The sequence below is a fragment of the Lithobates pipiens genome, unplaced genomic scaffold (assembly GCF_037356315.1).
Source record: "Lithobates pipiens isolate NorthernLeopardFrog02 unplaced genomic scaffold, aLitPip1_a1.2 Scaffold_8, whole genome shotgun sequence".
Taxonomy (NCBI): domain Eukaryota; kingdom Metazoa; phylum Chordata; class Amphibia; order Anura; family Ranidae; genus Lithobates; species Lithobates pipiens.
In genome coordinates, this window is record NW_027507903.1 from 59,196,798 (window position 1) to 59,209,228 (window position 12,431).

Consider the following 12,431-nt stretch of genomic DNA (forward strand, 5'->3'; position numbering starts at 1 on the left):
AATATTTTCTCATATGAAGTGGAGCATTAACCATTGCAAACACAACTGTCAGCAAAGTATGTACTTGGCAATACTAACCTGCAGGTTCTTATTTTTCAAACACAGAGGGAATCTCATTACTAAAATAAACCTGGTAAGCTGATCTTCCTGGAGCCTTCAAAAGAAAATATTTGCAGGCTACAAATATCTAGATCATTATTCAATTAAATAGTTCTTTATTTCATAAAATGCATTTCTAGAGAAAATTAAGTGCACACTTTTTAGCAAAATAATAGAATTATACAGTTCAGCGTGAAATTATTGGAATGGAACATTTCATTGCATCTGAAAGTGGTCTAGGAAATTCAAATATGTCTTCTCATAGTTTATTAGGCTCATATAAGACCAAGATGAGCTCAGTGAAATTTTACCCATTCACAGTTGTGATATCAATATAAGAGACAATAAGGCCAGACTCTTGTACCTCGTTCACACATTTGCATTTTAACTTGAAATACACCTAAAAGGTATGTCTACTCAGACGTGACTTTGGTGATTTCAGACCGAATTATGGTGCTCTTTGCCCATTTTCGAATGGCTAAAGTTTATTGCCATCTTGACATGTGTATATAATCCATCTCTGCATTACGCCATATAAAGTAAATGACAAATCCAACAAGGAAAATAGGACCCCTCCTCATAATGGCTGCAGTTGTACAGTCCTGGAAACAAGCAGAGATCTCACCATAAGAGTCCATAGGAAACAAAAGAAACCAGTGGCTTTAATCTGTAGTATCTTCAAACAACTGCAATATCGGCTCTGGGTGAGCTGACCGCAACACACATTCCAATCATACCTTTTTAGTGTACAGAGTAGGATGCCAAACACATGACACTTTATGAAAAAGCAGAATGTTGCATTGAATACAGTACCGAAAAAGGAAGAATGGGACTAATCTAGTCTACACAACAGGGAGTGCATAGAAGTGTAGAAAAAAAAAAATCTCTAAAAACCAGGCAGTGTTCTTTAGTTGGCAAATGGATCAGTTGAATTCAGGTTAAGGTGCAGTTTACACCTACGTGAAATCCAGGGGTATGGGTATTGACATCACACCTCTGTCATTCCGTTATTGAATCTAGGACCAGTCCAGCTTTGTAGTTGATTGTAGTTATGGTGCCTAATGGATATTGGGCATCATTCAGATGTTCAGATTTTAAAAAAGCTATCCATTTTCCCATTACATACCTCAGTGTTCTTCACAGCCGACCTGCAAAATGCTCTAGGTGTTTGATCACCTATCTTGGGTAACCAAGAAAACGGGTTGAAAGACAGGAGTACACTCCCAGCGGCCATTCCCAGCCAATTCACTTTGCCCATGCTCGGTGACTTCTGCTAGAGGGAGAAAGCACAATGCACATGACCAAAATTTGAACAAGCGTGGAATGGCTGCGGGGTGCTCAATGCTATATACAGCCACCCTGCAGTTTAACAGTGAAAAGGGGGGTAGGTGACCACCTAGATTTTTTGCAGACAGGCCATATAGAACAATGAACTGTGTAATGGGAAAAGGGCAGCTTTTTGAAATCTGAACAATGCTTTGTAAAGTGGTGAAGGTGATAAAAAGAAGTGTAAAAAGGGGAACAAACCCTTTAAAACTGCACCTGTGCCCAGACTATGCAAACCAAAGTATCTACATATCTTGAACAAGTAGTGAAAGCAATTTAAAAGGGTCGGTTCACCCCAGATTCCTGCGCGTTCCCGTTTGGTGAGATTTAGCAGCCCATTCATTCACAATTAAAATTTGTCTGAAAGTGAGCTGTTAGCAGGCCTTATGCAAACCACCCCATCACTCTAAAGCTTAGATTTGGACGACCGAATGTCTGTTTGTGGCATGCTAGTCTCATGTCCAAAGTGAAGTGGTTACTAACCATACCAAAGTTTTCATACGACAGAATATCACGTAATATGTTGAATGGATTTATATGTGTTCTTTCGTTTCTGAGCATGCATAGTCTTGCTCTTCCAGTTTTTTTTTCGTACGAAAACCGTACTAATGAAACGAAGATCGAATGTTGAGTTCACATCCGGCAAAAATGTTATAGTCTGCACATCCAGCTTTTGTCAGACGAAAAACCGTAATTGGCTGTCGAAAGCACCATACTAATGATCCGAAAATCGGCAGATGGTTCGTCGGACAAAAATTTACTTCAGATTTTCGTATCGTGTGTATGAGCCTTAAGAGACACTGCAGGCAGGATACTTTCTTTCATTCAGTGAGTTTTTTTCCTGCCCTTATTCATTGTATTATTTAGAGCAGAATAGCCAACATATATACACTTCCCCCAGCACTCTTTGACGAATAGTACCTAAAAGTGAAACCAAAGTCTAGAATTAAAAATCTGTGAGCAGGTGGCCTATTACAGAAGAGACATGCAATGTCCCCCCTGCAATTAACAATCTGCCCACTTGTTCATAGTTTTCTGTAGAATGTACACTAACCTGCTCACGTGGAGATCAGCTTAAATTCCGGCACTGTGTATGTGTGCTGGAATTACCATGTTCTTGTGCATGCATGGGAGTGATGTCATCCTGCACCTATAAATTTAATTGGCTGAAGGCTGACACCCAGAAGTCCAGGAGAAGATGCCAGTGCTGGAAAGTGGGCGTTAGACCGTTAAAGCAAAAGTTTTGGAGGCGTTTAGTTCCACTTTAAAACAGTTACATTTCTGGAAAATACCTTCTGCATGCACAGCATTATTGCTGAAAACCTTCACTTTTATATTTTATACATTTACTTACAATTACCCATGGATAATAGAGATGGCACCTTTTCTTTCTGTAATCAGTGCACTGACTGAACACTCTTTAATAGGTAGATGAGAATAAATGCAACACTGTGCAAAGGGTCCACTATTTTCTACTTGCATGCTCTGCTTTTCAGCAGTTTAATTGGCTGAACCAATATTTGTGAGAAAGCTGAATGTTAACAAGGAGTCAGTGCCTTTTATATTTCTGCTAATGGAGTGCCTAAGGGCCCATTTACACTTGTGGTTAAGGGGGTTTGGGTGAAAACACCACATGGGCTGCATTTTTATTGCCCCTCAACTGATCCCACTTAAGGTGCAAAGGCAGCAGCTGGGGTTTTATTCCCCTCCCCGCTGGCCCCTCCTTCCGCCCCCGCTATTTATTCTTTCACTATGGTCTCGAATGGTTAGCTTGACAAAGGAGTGCAGCCGCCTCTCTATCCACGGCTCTGCTAGCTCAGGAAACGCGTTGCATGCCCGGTGACCACATCTCCCCTCGCCTGAAGCCTTGTTTGCGTTCCATGCCTCGGATGGACGCTCCTCTCTGCTGCCAGCCGGAATAGACACCAGCTCTGCCGTGACTAGCTGGGGAACAACCTGTCAGGACGTTACAGCTTCCGGGAATTACTATACTGAGGCTTCTCTCCCCCTCCGTTGCATGGGACCTATACACCGCCTGATTTTTATCACTACAATGCGAGTTTTACTATTACTATCTACATTAAAGAAAGTTTTATACAGTCTACACCCAGAGGCGCCTCTTGTTCTTTTTTTTTATCTTCTTGGGGTTTTACACAGGCTGGAGTAGCAGCAGGAATTAAACCCCATCACATTCGACGGGTACTACTGCCTGCCAAACACAACCTAGTCAAGTGAATAGAGCCACGCTGCAAGTGTCCCACAACCACACGCAATGCATATGGATGAGGTTCGGTAGTGTTGCATTTAGGGAAATAAACAGGTGATGAGGAGGCAACATATCACCTTCTCAAACACCTGTCAGACATGACTGAAAAGCAATCCAACCACAAAAAAAAATTCAGAGGTGCAGAAGTCCTTTCCACTGGTGTAAGTGAGGGTATTTTGAATGATTTGGATCCCAGTGCTATTATGTCACAAATAGTTGCTGACCCCAGAACCCAAAAAGATTCACTGGGGCGCTGGGAAGGGCTTTATAGACAATCTAGTTCCAGTTTCATCTGCCTTCAAGCTGGCTCTCCCCCCAAGGTTTGGGCAGGGGTTTCTGGCATCGAGTAGGGCCTACAGACATACAACCACCCCCCAGTCAGATCAGGGGAGCTTTCTATAAAAGTCTGATTTAGTACACTCTAGCTGCTTGTGAAAATGACAGGTACAATTTAGCAAATTATAATTCAGATTTGTCAGTTCAGACAAGTACAGGGATTTCATATAATTCTATATTTCTAAACCTCTTCATAAGACCAGACATCCTGGGATAATAGACATGTCAGAGCTGAAGAGTAACGCCTTTATATAAATAGAATATCTGACAAAAGGAAATTTTAATAGTTATATACACAGCAATGATGTGCAAGTATGCAGTCTCGATTCAAATACATTCCAATTAAGCTTGGACCATTTTTCTATGTCATAGTAGAGAAGCATACGCAACAGGGAAGAGAAGGCCACGACAAATAGAAATGGGTTCAATAAGGACATTTTCAAGGCAAATCTACCTTTTTTTTAAAACCGATGAGGCTATAGGATCATTTACAATGCTGATTCCCTCTTATAATTACTATTTCTGCATTGGAATCCTCACTTTTGGACCAGGAAAAGGAATAACAAGTGTTCTTTCCTCTCTGTGGCCATTAGCAATGACTGGCCATCCAATCAAGGAATAGATTTGCAGATTGTCCTCTATGAAGTCAGCTCTGAGACTCGAAGATCCAGTGATGTGTAGAATAGGATATACGCAGCAGATGTCTTTACAGAAGACACTGAGATGTCCGATACTTCGTGGTCATCGAATTTATACCACTTGTGTTTCAATGCGTTTTTACAGAACGCTGTGTAGTGTCCTCCATCCAACCCTCCATAGTGATTCTGGTGAAAAACAATGATATGCCATCAACACAAGTTTGTTTCACAGCTATGCAACCAACACACATTTTGGCATAATGTAAAAAAAAACGTGCACAATGGATTCCTCAAGAACACTCCCACTCCCCGATAGACCCTTAGCTAAGGGGCTCCTTTGAAAATGCAATTATTATTTCTTAAATCAGGGACTACATGCCAGTTTTACTGAGGTGCTGGGCTGCAAAATGTTGTTCAACTACGGAACCTTAAGTGGATGTCATGCAACATCCTTAGGTTGAAGTTATCTGAATGCTGCCTGCATTTTTTTGTTTTTCAGAAGGCAATTCCCTGCAATGTAAAAGCAATCCTAGCTGCTACTTAGCCGTTTGATTGCTTTTACAGGCAGGGGAGGGGATGTTCTCCAGGCTCACCAGTTCAATCTACAAGCTGGAGAATGAAACAGCCGGCAGCAGCAGTTTGCCATAGAGCTGACTGCGGACCAGATGGTCTCCAGTCATCTCTATGGCCGCCAGAGGTCAGAAGTGATGCCATTACGTCACTTCCGGCACCAACAGGTGTAAACGCTGCAATTTTTTTCTTGGAAAGCTCATTAGGGCACGCAGAAGGCGCGTAGGTCACGCCCGCATATGTAAACGGCGTTCAAATCATACATGTGAGGTATCCACGTGAATGTTATAGTGAAAGCAATAATTTTAGTACAAGCCTTTTATGGCGCAAATACCTCATGACAAAAAACTGCAATGACTGCCATTTTATTCCCTAGGGTCTCTGATAAACAAAATATATATAAAATATTTGGGGGTTTTGCTAGTAATTTTTTAGCAAAAAAATTATATTTACATGTAGGAGAGGAGTGCCAGAATAGGCCTGGGCTGGGATGCTTTTAAATAAAAAGTAGGGAAAAAAAAAAAAAGGTTATATAATAAAAAAATAAAAAAAGGATCATCGACATTGCTTACTTACATTTAAGATTTAATCCAAAGTGTGTCTTGTGCCTCTGCCGGCTGTATTTGTGGAAATCCAAAGTCCTCTGTCCCCCTCCCATACCCTACAGCTGTGACCATCCGGTGCTGCAGGAGTTAATACATGTGCTGGACCTGTGACCCCCCCTCCCCTCCTCCATAAATTGAACTTATAGTAGTTTCTCTAAAATAAAGGAGGGGGTAGCTTAGTCTGCACATTCAATGGGCACCTGTCACAGGTCCAGCACTAGTACCAAAAATTACAGCAGTGGGGTATAGGAGGGGGAGACCGAGGACTTTGGATTACAGCTGGTACCAGCACTAGGGACACTTCGGATTAAAACGGACTTCCCTTGTGTTGTTGATTTAAGCAGAATCTCTCATTTTATCTGTACAATCATATTACACAATACCCAGACCAGTGGTTTCCGAACTGCGGCCTGGGGGAAAGATGTGGCCATTTGCTTGCTATTATCCAGCCCTTGGGGCACTATTTCATCCACTGATCCCAACAATGGGACACCCCCCCCCCCCCCCCCCCACTGACAGCAATGAAGGGGGGCACAACTGCAGTGACGTAATCAACGTAATCATTGGGGCACAATTCCTACCAATGACACCAACAATTGGACCCAGTGACATCAATGATGGGGGAAAATTTCTCCCAATGACACCAACAATGGCGCACAATTTCTCCCAATGGCACAAATGAAGGGGCACAATTCCTTCCACTGACACAGACGATGGGGCATTGTTTTTTCCCACTGACGTCAGGACCTTTTCTATTCCCAATGGCTACAGTCCTGCCCCCCCCAAAGTCTAAAGGACAGTAAACTGGCCCTTTCTTTAGAAAGTTTGGACACCCAATGACAAAGATCAGAGACCATGTTGTCTTGCATCCACACAACGCACTGGGTGGCTGGCAGAGCGATCATATTATCGAATATATGTAGTTTAAGTTTTCTACCAGTATCTCAGCTCTGGTTACTGTCCTGCCTTATATTCAAGTTAAAACGTGTTGGGGGGGGGGGGGGGGGGGGGGGGCACATAGCAGAACTTACTTGCATTTTGGGTCGTCATCATTCTGTGGTAAGCCCCACATTTGTCTGGTAATTTTTTTACCTGACTCATTTGGAGCAAGCGAGGATTGTTTGCAGCAACAAAGTTTGGAGACTCCTGGCCTAGAATGTTATGTAATGTGTCAAAGCTGCAAAGTTTTCCATGCAGGCAGGTTTGGAGACAATTGGACCATAACTAAATGAGGGCATCATCAGTAAGAGTCAGTTACTTGCTGTTACTGGGACAGTGAGTCTGGAAGTACTAGTTGATTGTAGTTTCACCACCCCACCCAGAACCAAAAGGTGGTCCAAACTTAAGCTGGCCATACACACAGCAACCTACTGGCAATTTCCACCAATTAAAATGCTTGCACTGCAGTTTTGTCACGGTAGACACCGTACATGTTGTAGGAAAAAAGGACAGATTATTTTTAAATCCCCGACATTGATATTCATTTTCTAAGCCATAGAAAATTGTTTGATGATGAGAAAAGAAAGTGTAGCTCTATTACTACATTCAAGTCTTCCAAGCAAAATTACTTACAGAAACTCCAAATAAACTGTACTTCTTAAATGTCTTGGGTCCTATGACATACTGTGACAGATCAAGGTTATCCAAGGGAAAATCCACACCTGTCTGAAGTTTTTGCTTCCATCGGCCCTCATAAGAAAATCTAGAACCGTACACAGAAATGCAAATGAATAAAACAGTTTTATTTCTCATTGCTCCTCCCCCCCACAAAACTATTATGGTGAAGATAAGAAAATTACCTCTTTAAGTGCACGAGGAGAACGGGAGGGAGTTTCCATATTTCAATTTTCTTTGTGGAATCTCTTCGAGTTTTGCAATTGCTACAGTAGAATCTATTATTGTCCGTGAGCTTCTCTTCTTTGGAAAATGACTTAAGGCAATCCTGAAAAAAACAACATGAATTAGAAGCTACTTCTGGTGGTCAGAAGGCCAGACAAATGCAAGAATATACAAACTGTATAGGTCATGCAGAATAGTGCTGCATGTGTTGTGGTTGTGGTTGGTGTGTGTGAAAATAAAGTCAAAAATCTGGTGGAAAATAAAGTAAAAAAAAAAAAATCTAACTGGTTGCCATGGCTTGTTTCTGATAGTCTTGCTATGGCTTATTTCTGATAGTCTTACCTCAGATTTTTTTTTAAATGACTACATTTATGGATCTGGTCAGAAACCAAACCTGGCATTTTATGCCAATTATCAAACACTATAATATCTTCTAACATTGTATTTGTGCTTAATGAAAAGCACAGAAAAACAAAATAGTTACAGCCGCACTGACCATCTTAGCTGGGAGGTTTGTGAACAAACAAGCTCTTACGATTACCTTAATTGACTGTCATGGTGACAAGATCAAAAAACATGCAAGTTTAAATTTTTCAATCACTACCTGGAGACTTGGGGAACTCCAGGTAGCAAACTCGTAGTACGGAAAAGTTCACATTACTAGGTACCGATAGTTCTAGCTTGACAAAAACACCTGTGATCACAGGAACCATGCTGATTGGTTCCCATTCAGTTGCTGATGACCTGTAGCGCTCAGTGAATGTCCACCTAGTTCTCTGCTAGAATGCTCATATTTAGAGGATAAGTTCACGTTTTGTAACATGTTACACCTGTATTCTGTCAGCTTGTAGTTCTCAATGAACTACCAGGGCACTGTTATCTAGGTAGTTAATTGATGCTTCCTGTCAGTGTGCAACTGTCTGCTCATATGAGGTATGGGCAGACAGCTCATAGTGTCTGCAAGAGCCCTGCACAGCGCCCCAATCTGCTGACTGTGGGTGCAATGCTTTGCAGGCTACTAGTAAAAAAAAAAAAATATATATATATATATATATATATATATGCACATTTGTTAACTGCAAAAAGATGGGCTTTTGTTTTTTTAGCTTACAAACTAATCTGTGTGTAACAGCACTATGTCAACCTAATAATTCATGTGAAATAGTAAACTCTCCCAATCTAACTGATCTGTGTACTCAATGGTTAGACATATTCATGTCAAAAACGTGGCATGCAAAATAGGTGACCAAATGCCAAAAATCTGTTAAATCATGCATTTATTTTTAGATTGAGGACTTGCTGTTGGGCGAGTATGGGATATGCTTGAAGGGAATCACGGAATAACCTATTTGGACTACATTGTTTCAATTCATCTTTCATTTGGTTTCTTTTTATTCACTTTTTGCGTGCTTTTTTTTTTTTCTTTCCACATAGTATTTGGCAGATGATAACAAGGCGTGTGAGGGCACGTACTGCACATTGTGGCATTATATATGAACTACTTTTCACATCCATACATTTTTGAGGATATACATATATTATATGTTCTTGGCACTTTGAGATAGAGATACAATTTTGATTTCCTTTTCACACACACGCTGTATTTTGCACATAGAAACGCATTCGTTAACAGATTTTAGCATTTGGTTACCCATTTATAAATTTTAGTAATATAGTTTTGGAGCATTTACCATTTTGCACACTGATCAATTTGTACATTTATTTATTCCAGTAACTGCAGCTCTATTTGATGTTTATTCATTTTCCATTTATCACAATGTTCTTTAAATTTGTTTGTTTTTTAACAAAGGTGAACATATCCTTTAAATTGCTGAAGAAAATGTAGCCAATCATGGTAATATGCAGGTTAATGCTGTACCTACGGATTTCTATTGGGATAAAGCAACTTTTAACATTCCTAAGGAAGTACTGTGACTACTCTGAGTATAGATCATATAAAGATATCCATAGCCTTGGTGACCAAATAAGGAATATAATTTGTGTGAGGATATTTATGCTCCAAGAAGACAATCCTAGGATTGTCTTCATTCGAAAAGAACAATCATTTGGGACGATCCATCTCAGCCAATGTATTCTTCCCCTTACATTGGTTAGTCATGTGGTGTTTTGCAAAAATCATAGCCATTCAGTCATTTCCCAATATGACTGCAATCACCGGTCTGGGTGAAAATCCTCTCATCACAGTGGCCTCATTCACATGTGTTGGCTGAGGGCTGGTAAAAACAAGGAGCCGAGAGATGGTTTTACCATCCCAACAGCAGATTTGCAAGTTAACAGGGACAATGGCTATTTTTGTACACTTCTCTGTGGTTGCGGTATGGTGAAATGTATACAACCAGTCACACATGACAGACCGTATGACAGCCACATGCAACCTATTCAAGTGAAAGGACCACCTCACAATAATGTGTAATGTATGTAGTTACGGCACAGTGGGCTGTGATTAAAGGCTCATTTACATGATCAGCATTGCTTAATGCCTCTCTGAATAGTGAACCATAATAAATTGCTTTTCAGAGGCAGCTCAGGGTAGATATGCCACCTCCTGTATGCTTTTTTTTAACCCAAGTAACAGCCCGTCATGCTGCAACACATGCATTATATGCGGTTGTGGCGCATTCCTATTGATCTGAATGAGTAGCATTTGTTCAGACTAATTTGGGGCTCGGCACTCCAAGGTTTCTAAAAGCATGGCATATAAACAAGGCCTAAAACAGACACACATATGAACGAGCCCTTAAAGTGATACGAAAGTCTCTCTTTTTTTTTTAGGCTAACTGGTTCCCAACCGGCTCACGCAGATATACTGCGGCACAATGGCTCTCCTGGGCAAAATCCCGTATGAATACGTCCTTCCCCTTAGTGGTCGCTGCACAGCAGGGGACCTGATGCCTGTGGCCGGCAGGCACGATCGCCACCGGTCACGCGTGATCACGTGCACGAGAGCCAGCACAGGGATTGTGTGTGTAAACACACAAATCCCTGGGCTGCCAGGGCAGAGGAGACATATCGTTTGTTCCTACTAAGTAGGAACAACGATATGTCTCCTCCCCTAGTAAGTCACATCCCCATACTAAGTCACATCCCCATACTGTTAGAACACGCTGAGGGACCACACATTTAACCCCTTGATCGCCCCCTAGTGTTAACTCGGTCTCTGTCAGTGACATTTACACAGTTATCAATCAAGCCTCATCTAAAGTCCCAACCCCCCACTTTATTGCATTTACACAGTAATCAGTGCATTTTTATAGCACTGATCGCTGTATAAATGTCAATGGTCCAAAAAATTTGTCAAAAGTGTCAGATCTGTCCGCAATGTCACAGTTCTGCGATTTTTAGCAGATCACCACCATTACTAGTAAAAAAAAAAAAAAAAATGCCAAATGTAGACGCTATAACTTTTGCGCAAACCAATCAATATAGACTTATTGCAATTTTTTTTTACCAAAATATATGTAGAAGAATATATATTGGCCTAAACTGATGAAAATTTTTTTTTTTTTTTAAATCGGGCATTTTTATTGTAGCAAAGTGTAAAAAAGTAAAAAAAAAAAAAAAAAAAATATTTTCTAAATTGTTGCTTTTTTTGTTTATAGCGCAAAAAATAAAAACTGCAGAGGTGATCAAATACCACCAAAAGAACATTTCATTTGTGGGGGAAAAAAAAAGGACAATTTTGTTTAGGTATAGCATTGCATGACCATGCAATTGTCAGTCAAAGCGATGCAGTGCCAAATTGTAAAAAGTGCTCTGGTCAGGAAGGGGGTAAAATCTTCCGGGGCTGAAGTGGTTAAACATAAACATGTTATACTTACCTGCTCTGAGCAGTTGGTTTTGCACAAAGCAGCCCAGAATCCTTCTCTTCTCAGGTCCCTCTTCGGTGTGCCTAAACCCCTCCCTTCTGTTGAGTGCCCCCACAGCAAATATCTTGCTATAGGGGCACCCAAGCCACAGCTCCGTGTCCATTCAGACACGGAGCCACGACCCGGCCCCACCCCTTTTGCTCCTCACTGGCTGACTTTGATTGACAGCAGCGGGACCCAATGGCGCCATGCTGCTGTCTCAGCCAATGAGGAGGTGAGTCACGGGCCACCGAAACACTCCTGCAACATTGCTGGATCTAAATGGGGCTCAGATAAATATAAGAGGGGCTGCTGCACACAGAAGGCGTTTTAATGCACAGAAACCTTTACAACCACTTTATACGAGAACCAAACCGGCACACAATTAACTTACTAACTTTGGAATGCAGAAAGAATTGGGTTTTCAGTTTAGGTAAAAGGTCAAAATATAATATGGCTAAACCATGGGTTACAAACATAAATGAAAAATGTTAAAAATATATAAAAGTAGAGGTGATCTAGATATGGATACAGCTGGCAGTACCAGATGACACTAAACACAAAGAAATAAAGAATGATTTGCATTAGAGAAGTACCTGAAGGGAACATTTGCTGGAGGATGGAAGTGGCAATGACAGGTACATAAAAGCTTCAAATGTTCTAGATCTTTTGTGGCAGGTTAGACATTGGACAGTGGACTTGAACTGACCCTGGAAAAGCGCCACAATGATTGATTCGTTAAGTTGCTTGTGTTTGATCCAAGCTGAATCTGCAGCCTGAATATCATTTAAATGGTCGTTGTCTTCTTCTCTGTGTCTCTTCCGGTTATCTGCCTGCAATTAAGACGTGTCATTCCACAAATAATCTCTGCATTTATTCTACAAAA

General features: G+C 41.1%; 1 protein-coding gene across 5 annotated transcripts in view; it reads right to left on the reverse strand.

Annotated features, from left to right (window-relative positions):
- Positions 1 to 4,290: 4,290 nt before the first annotated feature.
- Positions 4,291 to 12,431, reverse strand: part of USP8 (ubiquitin specific peptidase 8) — a 104,707-nt gene continuing 96,566 nt past the window's right edge. For all 5 annotated transcript variants that reach the window (XM_077470847.1, XM_077470846.1, XM_077470849.1 and 2 more), the window contains 4 exons: positions 12,142 to 12,378; positions 7,640 to 7,782; positions 7,413 to 7,542; positions 4,291 to 4,851 (listed from right to left, as the gene is read on the reverse strand). In XM_077470847.1, coding sequence (XP_077326973.1) covers positions 4,666 to 4,851; positions 7,413 to 7,542; positions 7,640 to 7,782; positions 12,142 to 12,378 — 696 coding nt within the window. In that variant the 3' untranslated portion in view covers positions 4,291 to 4,665. The remainder of the gene's footprint in view (positions 4,852 to 7,412; positions 7,543 to 7,639; positions 7,783 to 12,141; positions 12,379 to 12,431) is intronic.